At 36.7% G+C, this 22,972-nt stretch overlaps 1 protein-coding gene across 11 annotated transcripts in view; it reads right to left on the bottom strand.

Moving 5' to 3' along the window:
* Nucleotides 1–22,972, bottom strand: part of Tenm2 (teneurin transmembrane protein 2) — a 1,248,268-nt gene that overhangs the window by 813,289 nt on the left and 412,007 nt on the right. For 7 of the 11 annotated variants that reach the window (XM_087194515.1, XM_087194512.1, XM_087194511.1 and 4 more), the window contains exon 4: nt 248–322. The exons of the other annotated variants lie outside the window; for them this stretch is intronic. In XM_087194515.1, the coding sequence (XP_087050641.1) occupies nt 248–322 (75 nt within the window). The remainder of the gene's footprint in view (nt 1–247; nt 323–22,972) is intronic. 11 annotated transcript variants of the gene reach the window in all.

The raw sequence follows: 22,972 nt of genomic DNA on the forward strand, positions 1-22,972 counted from the left end.
GCCTATGAGGTGTGCATCTAGGGCAGGTGAGTACCCAGAGCACCTGCCAGTTTACTTCTCTGGGAAGCGCCACTGCCCCTCCAAACATAGTGTTTCTCCAAACATTCCTCTCTATGAATTGATTTCAGACAATCATTTTTCAGGTGGTTCATCTTACAGCATAAAACCCATGTTACATACTCACTTAGAATATAAAAGACTATAGGGGAAATTTTAATACTAGATCAACTTATTGTTTTGCACTTACTTTGCTCATTGGTAGAAGACTGATTTTGCTCTAATTCATCTTGTGTACTTATGTCTTTATTAAACTCCATGGCAGCTTTGAATGGAAGAGAGAGACCAGTCACTGTGTGATTCTCCAAGCTAAGATGTCTAGTGGAAAGCAGTCAACACTTCATTCCTTCTTTACTATCTTTATAGAAATACAAAGTGGAGGCACAATATTTCAGTATTCATGGAACACATGTTTACCCTCTGGCTCCAGCCTTCCTGATATTGCTGATTAAAGTAGATGTAGAAGATGCTCTAATTTATTTCATTTCAAGTATATATTTTATGGCTGTTGCCAGTAAGTTGCTCAGTGTGGTCCCATATTATGATATCCAGGCCACAGTCATTTTTTTATAATAAATGATTACCCAAATTTCAGGTGTTGGGACAAAATGTTAATGTCTAATAACAGATGATTAGGATAGGAGAACATAAGTCTTTAAAAGTAACTCTTGTGAGAAGTTTCTTTGGTCTTATATTGCTTTTTCCTTGATCATAACCTCAGTGTATAACTCAGATCCTCTTCATGAGTTTTTTTAGAGTGTAATTTAGCAATAGATACCATGATTTGTCCTTTGACCCACAGTTCTATTTGAGGATACAAGTCCAAGGAAAAATATTTCGGCACATTGTGATCATGGCTTTATTTTCTAAGTTTTTGCCAACTTCTCACACTTTGAAATAACCTTTAACTAGGAGAAGCACATATGTAGCTAAGTCAGAATTATCATGTCATGGTAATACCAGGTTATACAAATAGCACTGAAAATGTCAGCATTTGAACAGATTTTTTACTATGAGGGGAAAAAGATAAAAGTTAACTGTAGTAAGGGGTAGTATGCAATATAGAAAACTCTTATTATCTAAATGCTACTAAGCCCCTTGAATGTAAGAGAAGACATTTTACACAGGGAAGTAAAAGCTGTTATATCATCAAGGCAGTCATTAATGACCACTCACAAAATGAATCCTCATCCATCTTATGCATTTACTGATAATATCTCTTCTCATATCAACCACCTTATCAATGTCTACTTCCTCAATTCCTTACTAATGTCAGAGAGCACAATAATACCAGTGTGAGATTAAACTGGAAAGCTGGTGAAAATGCAGATATTTGTGAAGATAACTAGAAAAGAAAACACCAGGATCATAAGAAAGGCCCCAGAATCTAGATCAAGCAAAATTAAGTTATGTTAACAAGAGAAAAGATAAATGGTATTGTTGATATGATGTTGAGAAACTAAAAGATGATTTGACAAACTTCTGGTTTTGTACACAGATGAAAGTACTATTTCTCTTTTCTCACTAATACAGCTAAAATTCTTGGACATTACATATAAAAACCATATAAAATTGTGAAAGGGAGAAAGAAATCAGATCTTTTAAGGCCTTGGGACCCAAGGAACTACATGATTGTGTGTGACCTGAGTTTTCATATTACCTCCTGCTCCAAGACCTAGTAGTAGAGAAACCTGCAAATTGGAAACACTAATAGGAGCAGACAAACTAAGCCCAAAATACAGCCGATATAACAAGGAGTCCCACCCCTACACCTCCACAAACACATGGTGGTAGAATTGAAAATGGTCAAATGGTGAGCCAGAACTTCATCCTCACCTAGTAGCAAAGTCTTTTCTAGCTCTTCACACTACTGTCAGTAGAGGCCAAGAAGAGATCTTGTGTATTGAGTCTAATTTCGACATTATGGTCGGAAGAGGGCTCATGGAGAAATGTTAGGAAGTTGCTCTCTCTTTCTCAACCAGGGTGGTACATACAAAGGCCTATTGGAGAATCTGAAAACCAAACTTAACCCAGCAGCAATGATGTGTCCCTCTTCCACTCCACCCTCACCTCTTGCCTTGTGGAAGTAGATAAATGGAACAGGGGGACTTTCACCTACGTGTGACAAACATGTTGCAATGTCCTACTTTTCCCATTGGCTCAGTGCTAGAGGAGGCCTACTAAAACAGAAGACTTTAATAAGATCCACAGTTTCATAACATAATACTTCTTTGTAAGTTAGCAAACAATAAAAATCATTGGTCATACCAAGAGTGAGGAAAATAACAACTTGAATGAGGACTGATAATTATTTAAACTAGAGGTTAACAAGAAGCCCCTAGGAAAACTAATGAATCCATAAAAAATAATTATATATATATACACCTAAAATTCATCCTGGAAAATGTAAGCGTAAAGTTACGAATATAATGTTATATAATCACATAATTTAGCTCTAAAATATATATTATACTCAATCCCAAATTATTCTTCATCTTTTTCAAAAAATATTACATAATTGGAATAGTAAATATTATTAAACATAAAGTACAATACATTGTTTTCAGTTTTATTTTGAAGATAAAGCTGCAATAAGTTATTTTTACTATTGAATGTGAAATATAGGCTGTTTAAATATTAATTCCTTTTTAAAATGGAGATTTTTCCAAGATCATTCATCTTAAAACAAAGAGAATCTTTTGTAAACAAACATGGGTCACTTTTCTTGAGCAAATGTTAGAGTCTACATTTTAAAGTCAGGTATAAATGCAGACTCTAAATTTTCTAGAAGGTTTTTTTAGAAAAAAAAATCATAATGTAGTTCTTTCCTTCATAGTGACTGAAGTAATTTGAATGGATACCTTAGGTTTTGCCACAAAGACTATCAAAAATGTGGCAATTATAAGACATAACATTTCTTTTTGATTAGTCAAAACATATTGCCATGTTGTTTACTTTATGTTTATATAAATGTATTTAGGTATTGAATGATTGCAGTATGTATTAGCTATACAAAATAATCTAAGATAACCAACAACATCTAAAATTTTTCAGACAAATAACTAGGTATTTGTATATGCAAGGATCACAATTTTGAATGCCACTAAAGAAACTACTTATAAATTCTAATGTTAAATACTTGCATATACAAAAATTCTTCACATAAACTCTCTTTTAATGCCCTTCTAAAGTTCATCTGCTTTAACACATTCAGATATTTTTCCCAAATGTCGACAATACTGTTCACCAAAAATCCCAAGCTGAAAACTACAGAGTAAGTGTACATGCATTATTATTCATAGAAATTTAAGACAAATGTTCATATTTCAAAAACGTACTTCAAGAATCTCAATTTTCTTTTAATTGTGACACCTAAAATGTTCATGTTTTGTGTTTGTAAAGTTTTAGTTTAATTATTTTAATCTGTATGAAGTTCTAAGTGTTAAAAATTTTATAGTTTGCCACATTCTAATGCAAGTGAACACATCACAAGTCAAGGACAGATCAACATGGCTGGAGAAGACAGGAGAAGTTTCCAATATGCTAGGTTTTTCCACAACCTGCATAACTCTCAAAGAGAAAGGTGAATGTGGCATTATGCTGAGAGGTGGTGGCATTTTCCTGTTCCAATGTGAACAAAACCCAATTTGGAAAACCCCAAAGCACTTACAACAAAAGGTCCTGCAGAACAACTGGCAGTTCATAAATAGAAATGAAATGCCCAGGAACCTAGGTACCTGGAGACTCTTTCCAGCTGACTGAAATCCCTGCAAGATGGAAAATCAATTCGAGCATTTAAACTATACCAATCATTATCCTATGTGAGAGCATCACAAATGGCTACTTTCATTTGACTGCATGAGGCTCTGCCTCTCCAAATGATTATTTTTTAATTCAGAGGTAGAAAGAAAAAAGACAGTCATGAGTCAGCTGTGGTAGGCAACTGTCCCATGCTTAAGAGTGGCTACAAAATTAGCTCACACTTTCTGAGGGCTTCATAATAGGGCAGACAAGTTTTAAGCTTTGTATATGCAGTTTTTTAATTACTGAGGACACCAGTCCTATAAAATGGCTAGTATATACAGTCTAGGGTTAGAAAGAGGGGGTTAGAATGGTCATTTTAAAAATACTTGTTAACAATAATAGTCTTAGAATTAACTAATTCCACTGAGTCTCCATTTGCTTATTTATACAGTGGAAATAAAACAGCACACACCTTTGTGGGGCCACAGGGCATTAGAGAAAGCCTGTGAAATTATTAGAACCTTGCTTACTACAGTCACTGCATGACGCACGTAACTGTTATGATGATCATCAGTTTACAAATAAAGAAAAGTGCCTTCTTTCTTTTTTAACAATTTATATATATATATATTTATTGGTACATTTTAGGTATAAAATACATTTACATTTATCATTAAGTGTTTGTACCAGAATGTGATGTATCTCAGTTCTTATTTTTTCTCCCATTACCTGTGCACCCTTCACCCCCTCTACCTTTCCCTATTTACAGAGTTTGATTCCATTTTTTTTCTTTCTCATATTTTTTCTTTTCCCTTCTTCCCTTTCCTTTTCCCCTCCCACCATCCCCAAACCCTTGGATCTTTTCTTATTTCAAATTATCAATTTTTCATTTTAATCATTTTCATCCTCATTTACACTTTCAATTTCTCACACTAGAGAAACTATTCTGTATTTACACGTGTGTCCTATTTATTTCACTTAAGAGTATGACCTCAATATGCATCCATCTGGCTATAAATGTCTTTAGTTTCTCATTCTTTATGACCGAGTACTACTCCATTTTATAGAAAAACCACATCTTCTTTATCCAGTTTCCAGTTGATGGGCACTTGGGCTGTTTCGAAGCTTTAGCTATTACAAACTGTGTTGCTATAAACATAGGTGCACGTATATCGCTGTGGTATGATTCTTTTAATTCTTTGGGGAAGATTCCCAGTAGTGGAATAGCTGGGTCAAATGGGACCTCTAGTCCTAGTTCTTTGAGGTATCTCCGTACAGATGTCCACAGTGGTTGCACCAGTCTGCACTTCCGCCAACAATGGAGAAGTGTTCCTTTCTCTCCACACCCCTGCCAGCATTTGTTATTGGTTGATCTCTTGATAGCAGCCATTCTTTCTGGGGTGAGGTGGCATCTCAGTGTTGCTTTCATCTGCATCTCTCAAATGACCAGTGATGTTGAACATTTTTTCATTTATTTATTTGCTATTTTTACTTCTTTGTCTGAAAAATGTCTGTTCATTTTGGATGCCTATTTTTGAATTGGGTCTTTGAATTTGGGGGAGGTCTGATTTTTTTCAGTTCTTTATATATTCTCGATAGTAGTCCTTTGTCTGAGGTACAGCTGCTAAATATTTCTTCCCACATTGTAGGTTGTCTCTTAGCTCTGTTGGTTGTTTCTCTTGCAGTGCAGAAGCTTTTTAAGACAATGAGATTTCAGTTGTTGATTCTTTGTGCTAGCTCCCATGCTACTGAAGATTTGTTCATAAAGTCTTTTCCTATGCCAATGTCATCAAGAGTTCTACCTAACTTATCTTCCAGCAAGTTTAGTGTTTCTGACTTAATATTTAGATCTTTAATCCACTTTGATCTTGGTTTAGTGCACGGTAATAGGTATGGGTCTAGTTTTAATCTTTGGCAGGTTGAAATCCACTTTTCCCAACACCATTTATTAAATAGGCTATTTTTCCTCCAGTGAGGATGGTTGGCTCCTTTGTCAAAGATGAGGTGGCTGAGTATGTCTGGACTTGTTTCAGCATCTTCTAATCTATTCCACTGATCCTCATGTCTGTTTCTTTGCCAGTACCATGCAGTTTTTATCACAGTAGTTTTGTAGTATAGTTTCAAGTTGGGGATTGTGATACCCTCAGCCATGTCTCTGTTGCCTAGAATTGCTTTTGCTATTCTAGGTTTCTTCTGCTTCCAAATGAATTTTTGGATTGTTTTCTCTAGTTCTGTGAAGTATATTGTTGGAATTTCAATCGGCATTGCATTAAATCTATATAGTAGTTTTGGAAGTATGGCCATTTTCACTATATTGGCTCTTCCTACCCAGGAACAAGGGAAATCTTTCCATTTTCTTATATCCTTTTCGATCCTTTTTCAGAGAGCTGCAGTTTTCAGTGTAGAGGTCTTTTGCTTCCTTTGTTAGGCTGATTCCTACATATTTCATTTTTTTAGATGCTATTGTAAGAGAAATTATTTCCCAAATTTCTCTCTCAATGGGTCTGCTATTTGCGTATAAGAAGGCTATTGTTTTTTGAGTGTTGACCTTGTATCCAGCTACTCTACTTAATCTGTCAATTAGGTCTAGAAGACTTTTGACTGAGTTTTTTGGATCTTCTATGTAAAGTATCATATCATCAGCAAATAATGACAGTTTCACTTCTTCCTTTCCTATCTGTATTCCTTTTATTTCTTTCTCTTTTCTAATTGCTGCGGCTAATGTTTCCAGAACAATATTGAACAGGAGTGGTGATAGTGGGCATCCTTGTCTTGTTCCTGATTTTAGCATGAAAGTTTTCAGTTTTTGACCATTTAGTGTGATGTTGGCTGTTGGGTTTTCATAGATAGCCTTAATCAGGTTGAGATAAAGACCTTCTATTCCAATTTTCTGTAGTGTTTTTATCATGAATGGGTGCTGGATTTTGTCCAATGCTTTTTCTGCATCTATTGAGATGATCATGTGGTTTTTGTCCTTGACTCTGTTACTATAGTGTATTACATTTATTGATTTACGGATGTTGAATCATCCTTGCATCCCTGGGATAAATCCAACTTGGTCAGGGTGTATGATCTTCTTCATGACACTCTGTATTCTGTTTGCTAGTATCTTGTTGAGAATTTTTGCCTCTATGTTCATTAGGGAGATTGGTCTGTAGTTCTATTTTTGGGTTGGGTCTTTCCCTGGTTTGGGGATCAAAGTAACACTTGCTTCCAGGAATGAATTTGGAAGCCTTGCTTCCCTTTCAATTTCCTTGATGAGTTTAAAAAGTAATGGTGATAGTTCTTCTTTAAATGTCTTGTAGAATTCAGTAGTGAAGCATCAGGACCTGGGCTTTTCTTTGTTGGTAAGATTTTTATTACATTTTCTATTTCACTCGTTATTGTGGTATTTAGAATTTCTATACCTTCTTCATTTAATTTTGGCAATTTGTATGTATCTAGGAATCTGTCCATTTCTTCTGTGTTTTCCATTTTATTAGAGAACAGGTTCTCAAAGTAGGTATTGATGATTCTCTGGATTTCTGCTGGATTTTTTGTGGCTTAACCTTTTTCATTCTTAATTGCATGAATTTGAGCCTTTTCTTTCCTTTTTTTGATAAGGTTGGCTAAAGGTTTATCGATTTTATTTATTCTTTCAAAAAACCAACTCTTTGATTCATTGATTTTTGGTATCGTTCTCTTAAGTCTCCATTGCATTGATTTCTGCTCAGATCTTGATAATTTCCTTTCTTGTACGAGCTTTGGGTTTGTTATGCTCTTCTTTTTCTAGGAGCTTGAGGTTCTGCATTGGGTTATTTAACTGAGTTCTCTCTATTGTCCTAATATGGACATTCACTGCTATGAATTTCCCACATAGAACTGCTTTCATTGTGTCCCACAGATTCCTGTATGTTGTACTGGTATTATCATTTACTTGTAGACACTGTCTAATTTCTTCTTTAATTTCCTCTGTCATTCATTGGTTGTTCAGGAAGGTGTTATTCAATTTTCATGTGTTTGTGGGAGTTTTGCGGTTTCTTATGTTACCGATCTCCAGTTGTATTGCACTATAGTCTGATAATATACAGGGGATAACTTTGATTCTTTTACATTTACTTAGATATGTCCCATGAGCTAGCATGTGATCTATTTTGGAGAATGACCTGTGTGCAGCTGAAAAGAATGTGTATTCTGATTTTGTGGGGTGGAACACTCTGTAAACATCTCTGTAAACAAATGGACATTAAGTCCATTTGTTCAAATAGCTTGATTTAATTCTAAAATTTCATTGTTAATTTTTTTCTAGTTGATCTGTCTCTTTGTGATAGAGGAGTGTTGAGGTCCCCCACTACAACTGTATTAGTGTTTATTTGGTTTTTCATGTCCATTAACATTTGTTTTGTATAGCTGGGGGGATTCATATTTGGTGCATATATATTTAGGATTGTCATCTCTTCCTCTTGGATTGTTCCCTTCACAAGGATGTAGTGACCATCTTTGTCTCTCTTGATTAGTTTTGCTTTGCAATCTTCTTTGTCTGCAAATAAGATTGCTACCCCTGCTTTTTTCTGGGTTCCTGTGGCATGGAGAACTGTTTTCCATCCTTTTACTTTCAGTCTATGGATTTCCTTTTGAGTTAGGTGTGTTTCTTGTATACAGCATATTGCTGGGTTTTGCTTCTTAATCCATTCTGTCAGTCTATTTCTTTTGATTGGTGAATGGAGGCCATTAATATTGATAGTTATAATTGAGAGATATTGACTCATCCTTGTCATGCTGTTTTACTTTTGTTGGCTCTTTTATTTCTTATTTTCCCCCCTTTCGCTTTAGTGTCTTACCTTGCATGGTGCCTTCTCTCTGCTGGGCCTCATGGAGTTGTGATGTTCATTGTCTTTTTCTAGGATATTGCTTAAAATTGTTTGGAGTGCTGGTTTGGTGTTCATGAAATTTCTCACATGTTCTGTGTTGTGAAAGTATCTAATTTCCCCATCAATTTTGAAAGATAATTTTGCAGGATACAACAGTCTAGGTTGGAAGTTATTTTCTTTTAGGGCTTGAAATACTTCAACCCAGGCTCTCCTTGATTAGAGGGTTTGTGTTGAGAAATCTGCCGTGTTTCTGATGGGCTTTCCTTTATAGGTGATTTGTTTCTTTTCTCTGACTGCCTGTAGAATTTTGTTCTTCTGTTGGGTTTCTGGGATCTTGACTATTATATGTCTAGGTGTAGATTTTTTTTGGTCATGCCTGGTTGGAGTTCTATATGCCTCACTTATCTCTACCTCTGTTTGGGAAGTTTTCTACTGTTACTTCTGTAAACAGGTTTTTTTATGTCAATTGTACTTTCTCCTGTTTCTTCATGGACTCCTGTCAGTCTTATGTTATTCTTCTTTGCATCATCCAGCAGCTGTTGGATTGATTTCTCATGGTCCCTTACTATCTTTAAGAAATCTGTTTTCATGGTCCTTAACCACAATCCTGTCTTCTGTATCTGATATTCTGTCTTCAGATTCTCTTAGTCTGCTCTGTATGCTTTCAATGGAGTTTTTAATCTCCTGAATATATGTTTGGATCTGTTTCATGGATTCCATTTCTTTCTTATGTTGGGCATTCATGGCTTCCAGCATGTTTCTGGTCTCATTTATTTTCTTATGTGTTTCTGCTCTAGAGCCTCTAATCATGTCTTTCACTCTGCTCACCATGTCTGTATTTATCTGGGAGATTATTTCTGTTTTGAATTTTTCTAGAGCCTCATGGATCTGCTTTGTTACTTCCTGTGTATCAGTTCAGGGTGTCCAAGTGGTTGCTTATCAGACTTTTCCACCTCATTTCCCCCAGAATTTCCTTTTTGTGGCATGGAAGCCTGCATTTGTGCCTTGCTTAAGTGTCTTCTCATTTTTGTTTTTGGTACTGTCCTTGGTTTAATTCCTGGGTTGATATTTCAAAATTGCTTAATGTAGGTATCTTTGTTGCTTGTGTTTAAAACCCTTGTGGAATGATTGCTTTTCAGAGGTGTCTTCCAGATATAGCTTGTGTTTGGGTTTTGAGACTCTAATGACTCTGAGGCTATTTTATTTTCCTTATACCAGGAAGGAAAACTAATTAGATCCATCACAACATGTTAGCCCAAATGACATAGTCAGCAATACCATAGCATCAAGCACAGCTTAGAAAATGACAATTTGTGGCAGTTATTAATCTATCACTTTTAACTATGTGAGTTAAATTAAAACCGAGGACCAACCCAACATAAGTTTATAATGAATAAACTCTTCAATATAGCATCTTTCCCCTGCGGGGTGGGGAGTTACAAGGAGTTGGGGAGGGAGGGACAGGTAGAAAGATCAGGAAAGATTAGCGGTGAGGCCAGAAGACACAGGAAGATCACACGAACTCTGAGAAGTTGTTAAAGGCAAGAGGAAAAGGCAGAATGAAAGAACAAAGATGTGAATAGAATCACCTAACAGCAACAGGGAGGACAGATACCGTATTTACTTTCCTTTAACCCTAATGATAATCAAGAGAAGGGAAAAGAGAAGAGAACAATAAGGGTGAAATCCAAATTCAGTGCAGAAAGGAACAAATGGGGAGATGAGGAGCAATGTGGGACAGCGAGAGAATGAGTGAGAGAGAGAGAGAGAGAGAGAGAGAAAAGATAAAAGAAAGAAAAGTAAAACTTTGAAGAGTAGAAAAAAAGTAAAAATTAATAATTAAATATAAGAGAAAAAAACATTTGTTTTTCTTTTTTGCAAATAGCACTAGAAATTATGGGCCTCCTTCAGGGTATGTCTCTGCTGTCACAGTAGGCAAAGTAGGAATCCGTGTGCTTATACGAGTCAATGAGTCTCAGCAAGCCAGCAGCAGACCAAGTACAGTGGTCTGATGTGCCTTTATTGTAGAGATTCTCTTTACTTTTCCGCTGGGCTTCAGTTTTCATCCAGGAGCCTGAGAAGCCCTCTTTCTGTTATTAACTTCTGCTCTATCTTGTGGCGCTCAAGACAAGGGTCTTTATAATCTCCTGTATCTCTGTAGTGTGGGACCAAGCAGCAGAAAAGCCAGACGGCCAGAGGCGCACGGCCGGGTGGGTGGGTGGACGGGGGACTGACGGGACTGGACCTTGGAGGCTCCCGCGCGGCTAATCGGACTTCACCATGCCGTGGGCGGGGCCCGGGATGGCCGCGGAGCTTCAAGCTGCTTGTCTCACCCGGCTGGTCACAGCTTAGAGAGCGTCGGATGGCGATGGGGCTGCAAGACGCCCCCGGGACCTCACCACCTTGTTTCTTCATTATAGAAGTACTAACAGTTTCTATTATTTTTTTAATGTGATTTAGAAAGTTATTGGACAAGAAACGTGTGTAGAAATGTGTGCAGAATTTCACCTGTGTTTCAAATGGGTGGGCACAGAGTTATCCATGTATTTTTGAGTTTTTAACTTATTCTACTAGTTTTATAGAATGATATCTTTGTTTACATTCCTTATATTATGTATTTGAGCCTCTGTCACTTTCTGGATTGGTTTTTTAAGCAATGATTGTTTTTTCTCTTTCTAAGAAACTAAATTCTGCTTTTCTGATTATGTCTGCTGTCTGTATATGTTTTTTAGTTTGCTAATTTTGGCCCTTATGTATGTGAATCATCCCAATTTTTTTAGTTTATTCTGTTGGATTTTTTTCTATACTTAAAATTTGATCATTTATGACTCTATTTCAGCCATGGTTCATTGTTACAAGCACTTTAGTCTATATATTTCTTTACATTAATACTAAGTTTCTATGTGTTTTTCCTATCAATAATTGAAAAATACATGTTGAAATTTCACATTATGATGGGATGTTTTCCTATAGTTTTATTAGTATTTGTTTTATATATGTTTAAGGTTCTATGTTAGGTATGTACGGTCTCAGCATTCTGAGAACATTTTATCCTACCTTCTCCAAAGCAATCCAAAGGTTGTATCAGTGGAGAACATAAAATGAAACATTAAATAAAATTTTCACAAAGGCAAATAATATTTGCACTTTAACACTTAATCAAGGTCCATTTCCATCATGTTCTTTGTATTTTAAAAACATTTTGACTTTCTCATCATTGAAAGATTATTTTAGATCTTAAGAGTTAATTAATTCATCTGCAATCTTGACATTTATGCAGATGAATAGATCACAGTCTGCCACCAGGTAAACATATGTATAGGAGATATTTTGCCTCAGTTACTAATTGGACTCTATATTGTGACCAAAAATATTTTGGGGAAAAATATTAATGATATACTCTTGTTCACAAAACAATTTCCCACCAATTATGTTAGGATTGAGATACTTCTCTAAAATCATGTTAAGCATCCAGCCATGGAGCTCATAGAAAATAGCAAGACTATAGCTTCCTAGAGCCTCTTCACATCCATCAAACAGGGAGAGAGTAATTGCAACTGAGTCAAGACTTTTCCTTCTCTTTCTTTCTCACCTTGCTTCCTGGGTTCCAAACACATGTCGTAGGTTTGAAATACATGTAAAGCCTTAATTACATTTAGCATCTGGCAGCTGTTGACTTCCAGAGAGTTGCTGAGTCACATTAAGCCAGAGTCAAAAGGAATTCAGGAATAGAAGGTAGCAACTAGCTAAATAGGGTGAAAGAATCCTGTCATCACGGCTGAAATATGACACCTTCAGCATTGCTATATCCGTGTTATGGGGTGATACTGTGACCAATCACTTTTCACAATGCCAGAGACTAATTCTCCGCTGAAATATGTCATTCCTTATGTGGTTAGAACTATAAACTAAGGCACCTTATGACCGTCACCACCAACATAAGATAGGTGAAATTACAGGTAATGCAGACCACAGCTTCAGAAATATTCCAGCAGAATCAGAGGCATCAGCTAATGGCTTTCTACAAAACAAAGTCTTCACGCTACCTACTTGAAAGTGTCACCAAAGTTAGATGTGTTAAGTGATTTCAGTTTTGTACTGCTTATCTCAATATTCTTTTGAAAGAAATGTCACCTGAAAGAGTGGAAAAAAGAAACACAAATTTTTAGTGTGGCTTATCATTTGCTACAAAATAGCAATTTATGCATAATGAATTATTAGAAACAACATACTTGGCCTTCAGTAAAAATAGATATTAGATTACAAGTGCTAGGGTTAAAAATACAATAAGAAAATGTAATGCTGTATATTAGTTTAGGTATTTGTACATAACCGGATATATCTGTACTGGAAAATACATTCAACCTCTTAAAGATAATTATTTTTACCCGGGGACTTAGCTCAGTGGTTCCGCTGTCTGCATTGCAAGCACAAGGTCCCGAGTTCGATCCCCGGTACCAAAAAAAAAAAAAAAAAAAAAAAAGAAGATAATTATTTTTGGAGATGAGAAAAATAAAATTGAGAAAGAAGATGTGAAGTAAATTTGACAAAATATTAACATTTATTAATTGCAAGTGGTATTGCTGACTTCTTTGTACTTTCACTTCAAGTTTTTGATTAAATAATTTAAAATTTAAAAAATAAAACCTTTAGATCACTTATCTCTGTGCCATGTTTTAAGATATTTGTGATATATTTTTTTCTATTTGTCACATCTCTGAGCATTTCCACATTCATATCTTGAATTAAATTACAAAGGAATACATCTATTTGCATATTTTAAAAATTCTGGTCAACAATGCTCTGAGGCAAAGGTCTGTGTAACAAAATCATTGTGACTGATATATTGCCAGGAAGAGCATGCACCTTTCTCCCTAAGAGAGTGATTCTGTGTCTGTGTGGTTAAGTGTACTTTGGAAGCAAGTAACCCAAAATTTGAATTCCTACTCCACCACTTCTAGTTTGATCACATGCATTTAATTAACTCCCTACTGCCAACCTTCACTCTTCTCATCTACAACATAACCTTAATAATATCTATGCTGATAAGGTTGTAAAACTAAAAGGTATCTATGTCCATAGGCCTCTTCCCAATGTGTGGGTAGAACACAGCAGAGACTAAATAAAACATTTTAGAAAATAATGCCAAGTGACAGTTGTAGTAGAAGCAGCAACATCAGTGAAAATGTTTACATCTTCATTTCTGTAATTAACATTCATTAGTGAGGTGGGGATACCATGGGTAGAAAGACAGCTGACTACCTAAGGCCAGACACGTAATAAATAGGATGTAAACTCTAAAAGAATGTGACTCTAGGGTGAGCTGAACAAAGGTAAAGAACCCTACTCATTCCTGTGTGCATTCTTTCATTAAAATAATATTTACCAGTGCTTACTAAGTGCCAAGCCTATTCTAAGGGCTGAAGATGTATCAGCATACAAAACTGATAGAGATCTCTGCCCTTATAAAGTTTATACTTTAGGTTTAGTAGACAATAAATGGTTAACATAATGGAAAGTTAGATATATGGGATCTTAAAAGGTGATATGTTCTGTGATAGGAAAATAAAGTATAGCAGTATAACGCCATTGGTGAATAGTTTGAATAATGTGATATGGAAAACTCACTGAGAAAGAGATATTAAAGCAAAGTCTTAAAGAAGTTGAGAATGCCAGCCTTTCCAGTATCCATGCAGAAGACCCAAGAAAGAGCATGCCTGACATGTTCTACAGATGGGAAGGTAGACTTTTCTTTTGTCTGGAATGAGGTAAGAAAAGGCAGAGCCTTAGAAGAAGGTATCAAAGAGTGAATGACAGAGCACGATCCTGTAGATATTTGAAACCTCAGTTTTTCCTCAGAATGAAATGGCAAGCCAATGCACTATTTGGGGGAGAAGAACGATATCATCTAATTTACATTTAAAAAGGACTGCTTTGATCCTTCCCTTAGAATATTAAAGAATGGAGAGGCAAGAATAGAACCAAAGAGATCATGTAGAATGAATTTATAAACAATGCTTATACCCCATCTGGATGGAAGTGTTGGAGTTGTGGGCAGAAGTGGGATTTTCAGATAAAATGCACATAGGATTTGGTATGAAGAGAGGAGCCTGAAGTGACATTAACATTTTTGGACCAAAAACTAGTAGGAGGAGTTGCCATCAATGAGATGGGCAAAGTAGCAAGATGAGCTGATAAGTGTGTGGGGAAGACAGTGTGTGTGTGTGTGTGTGTGTGTGTGTGTGTGTGTGCAGAGAAGGTCGGGACTCATAGGCCTGTTGAGTTTGAATTTCGTATTTGATATACAAGTGGAGATGCTGGTCCAGTAGCTTGATATATTAGAAAGAGGTCTAATATAAGAGAGAAGGGCTTTAGAGTCATTGACAGGTAGATGCTGATTGGAAACTGGACAAGATCACAAGTCTGGAATAAGTATAGACAGAAAAGCATACCAAGAACTGAGACCTGCACACTGAGAGGCTCAGATGCACCTCCCAGGCACTTAGCAATTTAAAATGCTGGAGCAAAGAGGGGAAAATGAAAAAGGAGTCTTGTCGGGAGCAATGCTACATAATTTTAGGGAAAAATCATTTGGTTAGCCTAGTTCTGCCTACAGCCCAGCTATGGAATTCCGAGACATAATTGCATTTTGGCCTCCGGTCACAACTGAGACCTCAGTGATCCGGTGATGCTGGGATTCTCCAGGAAAAGAAACATCCTGGGAGCTGAAAACATCCTGGGAGGAACAAACATCTACTTAGTTCCTCCTTGATCTTGGATTGTTACATCTTATTTACGCAGGATGTACTGAACTCTCTGCAAGTTACTTGTTACACTTTGTTTCTCCCGATGTACTGAATAAAAGGTGCAGTAAACTGGGGACTTTTGTCTTTGCCGCCCAGAGCAGCACTGATCAGACCCAAAGCTCAGCTTCCTCTCAGTCTCATTTTTCTACCTTTCCTGTAATTCGCCGTGTGCTGCCGTGGCTCACAGGAGACTAGGACTTACTGCAGAGGTTCTGGTAATGTCCCCTTCCCCTGTTCCCTACAGAGTCTGAAAAGAGCAACCAGTGTAGAAGGAGAAAAACCATAAGGGTATGGTAGAATAGAGTGTAAGTGAAGAAAGAATCAAAGAGGAGGGAGCACCTGACTGTTTTGAATGCTACTAATATATCATCAACATGAGAACCAAACACCAACAATTTTGACATCGCAGTGTTGTAATCGTTGGGGACCTTGGGAAGAGCAATCATGTGGAGGGACATAGGTAATAGCCTGACTAGATTGGCTATTTTGAAGATGAGGGAGAGAAATCAGAGGCAACAAGATTTACAAATCTGAGATTTGGTGCAAAGAGTAATAAAGCATGTGGGAACACAGTAGAAAAAATGGGTGAAGATAAGGAAAATAGCAGGTTATTTGTGTGTGGGTAGCAATGGAAGACTGGCTCATTTGAGACAGAGGTGACAGATGATCTAGAGGAGGCCAGTGTCATTGTGCACAAGTTAGGGTTCTGGATAAAGTAAAAGTTGCTCATCTACAGAGACAGGAAGGTAGAGAAGTAGGGTGTAGAAACCTGAATGTGCAGATGGTAGGTGTAATGTGGCAACTTGCTTCTACTTGAACATAAAAAGAAGGTTCTAGAGCAGTGGTGGCAAACCTATGGCACACATGCCATAGCGGGCTGTTTGTACCACTGAAAGCTCTAAAAGGTTTGCTATCACTTTCTTAGAAGTTTAGGGGACAGCAGAGGGAATGAAGTTGACATCTACAAGAGTTAGAGAATGCATAGACCAGAGAACAATTATATGTCAGTTTCAATGGTGTTTTCCTCCTAGAGCCAACTAACCCCTGGGCATAATAGGCACAATCGTCATTAAAAAGCTTTAAGTTCTTTAAAAATCAGAAAAAAAGTGGCTTATAGGGAATGTTTCATATAGAACAGTAATTTTTTTTAAACAATGCAGCTGTATTTTTTTTTCAGTGCCAGAGATGGAACCTAAGGCCTCGCACACTACATGTGTTAGGCAACAGTTCTACCACTGAGCTACTTCCCCAGCCCTAATATGAAATATTTTTATGGAGGAAGGGGCTGACAAAGGGCAAAATGCCTAGGACCTACGTGGGCTACAACAGAGTCCCCTGTCTCCCATGGAATCCTTATGTATATGGGAGGCCCAAATCACCAGGAATCAAAACATCTATTTCCTAAAAAAAAATTTTAAAGAAATGTGGATTGTGTTCTAATATTGTGATCATCCTGGAATGCAAAAATAACATATTTCTCTATTGACAAAAATCAAATCCTGTGGCTACTTGGCTTTTCAGAGGCGCAGGAACAGTGCCTGGTCTCTGCTGTCAAGTGTTCTGGCAAGGCAGGCCCAGTGCTAATATCATCCTGCCTCTTCTAATTAGTGGAACAACTGTTCAGTCATTACGAGCAACTTCCTTGGCTCTTTCACATTCTCCCAAAATATCTCCCAGAATCCAATGACTCTACCAGCTCCTACTATTTGGTATTCAGAGAAGACATTTATCAAAGATTTTTTTTTTCAAAGGATGCAAACTTAGGACTCAATAGCATCAAGAAAAGTGCTTCTGTCCTGAGAAACACAGAAAACAGGATTTTTCCTGAGTTTTCCAGATGTAACAAGCCATACCTCTGACGGAGCTGAGCATTCAGATGCATCTCTTTTGTATCTCAGTACTTTAAAAAACAAACAAACAAAACTTATGGGTCACTGTTGATACAGTGTTTCTTTTCTAAAATGCCAACTTCTCCTAGCAAAACTGCCATGCCTCTGGAATGACAGGCAATGAAATCCAATGTAACAATTTTTCCCTGTTGAGATGTTTCTTCTTGCTGAGGCTTTCCAGATGCTTTATGAAAAAGATTTGCGCTACCTGGCACTTTATGAGTCTTCATCTGAGAAGCCACATTTCCCATATCATAATAGCTTTGCTTTCAAAGGGGACAGTGGTTTTGTTGGTTTCCTCATAGCACATGAACAGACCACTGGGGAAATTGCTGTGTGGCTGGCCCGAGTCTGATATTCCCATGTCACACAGGGTTAGGAGCCTCATTAATTCCTGTGCTCTCATTTCAGGTTGGTTAGGGATCAACAGCAGATTATTATTTCAAACACTTATTTCTTGCTTCAATTTCCTCTCTCTTAGAATTGGCACCAAATCACTTTCTCTTGTGTGCAGTGTGCTCAATCTCCATTCGGATAAGGAAATCAAAATAGTCCTTTCAGAAAACCTATCCATCAGCATTATCAGGAACACATCCCACAAAGGCTTTCCTAGACTTTCCTGCATATCTGGCAGGTTTTAGGTATCTTTGTACTTAAGTCCCCCCAAGAATAGCTGCCATTATACTGCACACATAGCCCCAAGGGCAAGCATTGCTCATGTTTCAAACTGATTAGTTCAATTCATTCCTACAAATAGACAAAAAGGTGTGCTAAGAATCAACTAGGGATACACAGTCGGAATAGCTGTGTTCCTGCTTTGGGAGATCTCACAGTGTAATAAGTAAGATAAACATATAAATATAGAACTACAATATACTATCTTGTTCCTGATAAGTTTATTTTCCATTCCACATCCATAGGCAGGAGTGAGAGGGGAATGTAGTGTAGAAGTAATTATTTCTTTGTCCTTTGGAAAACCTGATTCTAGATGATGCACATGTAACTTGGAGATTCTAATTAAGTCTGAGTCTTCAGGTCCTTCTAAAATAAAAGAAAAAGTTAAGAAAGTTGGTACTTTTTATTTATTCATTTTCAACCATTAATGGTTTAATATTTGATGATAGTGTGCTATGTGTAAGTAAATACTGGGTTATAATACCTTCCATGCAAAAATCTCATATAATCCTAAGAGCAAAGCTAAGAGAAAAGTATGAAGTGCAAAAAAAAGAAATGATATTCCTAAGGCCATGTGAAGAGGAGATAGAAAAACTGTGATTCAAGTATTTATCTCTTCTTTTTGGTTAAACTTCAAAGCATATGCACTCTCTCAAAAGGCATGCTTTCTAGTTGGACCTAAAGACTTGCAGCATTAAACTTCTGTGACTGTGGACAGACAAGCACAGCACCCATCTCCTGACTAAGATACTGGACTTGGGGAGGGGCAAAAGGAAAGGCTCCTGAAAGAGTTCATGGAAAAACAGCAAAATGGCAATGAAGTTCTTTTACAGAATGGCTCACGAACTCCTTAGCTTTATTTTCTTCCAACTGTTGAAATCAACAGAATTAATTTGCAAAGTGTCAAAGTGAATTAAACTTCCTTAATCTTTCCTTCCTTGCATCCTATCTTTCCCAGAGATGGGGATGGAATCCCAGAGCCTCCTGTGTGCTAGGTAAGTGCTCTACCATTGAGCTATATCCCCAGGTCTATGCATATTTACATAAGCATCTTTCTCATTATAAATAAGTGAGTAATGAGCATAGAAACATAGAAAGTAAAGAATGTAAAGAAGTAGGAAATGAAACATCCTTTGGTCTCAGTAAGTAATTGATATGAAGCAGCATGGACAGAGACTTGGTAGTTTGTAAGCTGCCCTCTATCCAGCATCAGCCCCTCCTTCAACATTCTGGCTGACCTTAATCATTGTAAAGCCAGGATGTAGTACATAGCATGTGCCCAATAAATATTGGCTGAATTAATTAAACAAAGGCAACCAAGAATATTAAAATCAGAAAACGTCCCAATTGTATTAATCAAAAATATATAGTTTATTTTATTTTTTGCATTTTTCTCCATCTTCACAATGTTTTTCTTCAAAGTGTTTTTAAAAATTCTTTTATTGGTACATTTTAGGTATACAATACAGTTAGATTTGTCATTGGGAACTTGTACCTTTACATGATGTATCTTGGTTCTAATTTTTTCCCCATCCCCCTGCCCTCCCTCCACACTTCCCTGTTTACAAAGACTTTGTTTCCATTTTTTTCTTTTCTCATATTTTTTCCTTTCCCTTCTTTCCTTTCCCCTTCCCCTCCCACTTCCCTTTCCCCTTTGCACCTTTTCTTCCTATTTCACATCATCAGTTATTCATTTTAATCCTTATTTACACTTTCAGTTTCTCACACCAGAGAAACTATATGGTATTTACACATTTGTCCTATGTATTTCACTTACAAGTACGGCCTCAATGTGCATCCATTTAGATATATATATCTCTAGTTTGTCATTCTTTATGGCTGAGTAGTACTCCATTTTACAAAAAAAAAAAAAACCCCACATCTTCTTTATCCAGTCTCCAGTTGATGGGCACTTGGGCTTTTTCCAAGCTTTAGCTATTACAAACTGTGCCGCTGTAAACATGGGTGCACATATATCGCAGTGGTAAGATTCTTTTAATTCTTTGGGGAAGATCCCCAGCAGGGGAATAGCTGGGTCAAATGGGATCTTTAGCCCTAGTTCTTTGAGGTGTCTCCATACTGATTTCCACAGTGGTTGCAGCAGTTTGCACTCCCACCAACAATGGAGAAGGGTTCCTTTCTCCCCTCACACCCTGCTTTTGCTTCTTTGTCTGAGAAATGTCTGTTCATTTTAGATGCCCATTTTTGAATTGGGTCTTTAAATTTGGAGGGTCTGATTTTTTTTAAGTTCTTTATATATTCTAGATAGTAGTCCTTTGAGGTGCACCTGGTAAAAATTTTTTCCCACATTGTAGGTTGTCTCTTAGCTCTGTTGGTGGTTTCTCTTGCAGTACAGAAGCTTTTTAATAAGAAGAAATCTCAGTTGTTTATTCTTTGTGCTAGATCCCATGCTACTGAGGTTTTGTTCATAAAGTCTTTTCCTATGCCAATGTCTTCAAGAGGTCTACCTAATCTCTCTTCCAGCAAGTTTAGTGTTTCTGTTTTAATATTTAGATCTTTAATCCACTTTGATCTTAGTTTAGTGCATGGTGATAGATATGGGTCTAGTTTTAATCTTTGGCAGGTAGAAATCCAGTTTTTCCAACACCATTTATTAAATAGGCTATTTTTCCTCCATTGAGGATGGTTGGCTCCTTTGTCAAAGATGAGGTAGCTGAGTATGTCTGGAGTTGTTTCTGCATCTTCTAATCCATTCCACTGATCCTCGTGTCTGTTTCTTTGCCAGTACCATGCTGTTTTTATCACAGTGGCTTTGTAGTAGTTTCAAGTCTGGGATTGTGATACCCCCAGCTATGTCCCTGTTGCCTAGAATTGCTTTTGTTATTCTAGGTCTCTTCTGGTTCCAAATGAACTTTTGTATTGTTTTCTCTAGCTCTGTGAAATATATTGTTGGGATTTCAATTGGCATTGCATTAAATCTATATAGCAGTTTTGGAAATATGGCCATTTTAACTATATTGGTTCTTCCTACCCAGGAAGAAGGCATGTCTTTCCATTTTCTTATATCCTCTTTGATCTCTTTTTTTTTTCAGAGTGCTATAGTTTTCAGTGTAGAGGTCTTTTGCTTCCTTTGTTAGATCAATTCCAAGATATTTCAATTTTTTGGATGCTATTGTGAAAGGAATTGCTTCCCTAATTTCTATCTCAGTGAGTCTGTTATTTGTGTAGGAGAAGGTTGTTAATTTTTCAGTGTTGACCTTGTATCCAGCTCCTCTACTGAATCTGTCAATTAAGTCTAGAAGTCTTTTGGCGGAGTTTTTTGGATTTTCTATGTAGAGTATCATATCATCAGCAAATGAGCGTTTAACTTCTTCCTTTCCTATCTTTATTCCTTTCATGTTTTTTCTCTTGTCTAATTGCTGTGGCCAATGTTTTCACAACTATATTGAACAGGAGTGGTGATATTGGACATCCTCGTCTTGTTCCTGATTTTAGCATGAAAGTTTTCAGTTTCTGACCATTTAGTATGATGTTAGCTGTTGGTTTTTCATAGATAGTCTTAATCAGGTTGAGATAAAGACCTTCTATTGCAATTTTCTGTAGGCTTCTTATCATGAATGGGTGCTGGATCTTCTATGCATTTTTAATAGGTACAGAGACTTAATACAGATACAAATGTAAAACAGGCTTCTTTTAGAGGTTTCAACATCTGGGCATTGCTATCTTCTAACCATATAACCATTATATCTTCAAAAGAATTAAAAGGAAAAAAAACTTATATAATTCACTGCCATCATGTGCTCACTGAAGAACTCAAAGCTTTGAAATACGTAATAAATATATGTGTATGTGTTTTTATTTTTCTACATGCTACCAGGTTGTATTTTAACCAAACAAGTATCTACCTCACTCCTCTGCATATGATAGAGCCAGGTTTCCCGTGTTACACTGATTTCAAAATGTTCAGCACTATTTATCTCTTTTTTATAGTTCATATAAAGACATGGTTCTAAGACCTTATATAACAAAAAGTTTATTTATGTATTTATTTTTGCATGGCGTGTGCTGATGAGACAGCCTGCTCACCAAGCCTCACACAGATTAGACATGAGCATGGTTTCAGGCAAGCCTCCCTCATGTTTCTGTGCATTGGCTGATAAACACTTCAAAGTAAACCGCTCATAAATATGAAATGAAAAGCCAAGAAGTCGTTATGCGCAGCTTTGAGATACAAATCTCTTTATTCCCTTCTGAAGTGGGGTTTGATTGACATAATGAGTCATAGATCCTGTCCAGGGACACACTGCCTTTTCCCCTTTTTCTCTGGAGACAGGGAGACTTTAAAGAAATCCACTTCAGAACTTGGTGACAGACAGCTTACTTGAAAAAATAATAAAGTTGGAGCCTATATTAAATAACTTATTATTTTGCATTAATGCTGACTTTGACAACCATGACATATGTCAAAGTTTGACTACACATCCTCACAAAGACATTATTAACTACAATTCTAAGAAGAAGATTGCCCTGAATAAAAAAATAAATAGTACCATCATCTCTCTTCTCATATGTATTGTCGCTATGTAGATCCTTTATGTGGTAAGAGAAACACTGACACATAAATTAATTCTGAGCAGGAACCTAAAATCCTGGAAGCTAAAAGGCTACAGGGAGTAATACAGGCAAGGGAGGATAATTATTGTGGAAAACTCATCGTATAAATAACTTCTTCCAGAAAGAAAAAGATCACATGCCAGAACTTTCTATGAAAAATAGGTTGAAGAACAATGGAAACTAGAGATAAGTTTTAAAAATTATCTGCTTGTCTAAACAAAGATAAAAATTTCAAATTTCAATAGGGTCATCCAATTTTTCATTAAATCACATTTTACAAATTCAAAAAAGTTCAAAGCTAGGCAGTTAACATAAAGGAGCAAAGTAAGCAGAGCACAAAGCATGAAGGAGTAGTGGGACCTGTGGGGAAATGGAA

This window comes from Heterocephalus glaber, unplaced genomic scaffold (assembly GCF_053883595.1).
Source record: "Heterocephalus glaber isolate CG9 unplaced genomic scaffold, H.glaber_assembly_v1.0 deba00001606, whole genome shotgun sequence".
NCBI lineage: Eukaryota > Metazoa > Chordata > Mammalia > Rodentia > Bathyergidae > Heterocephalus > Heterocephalus glaber.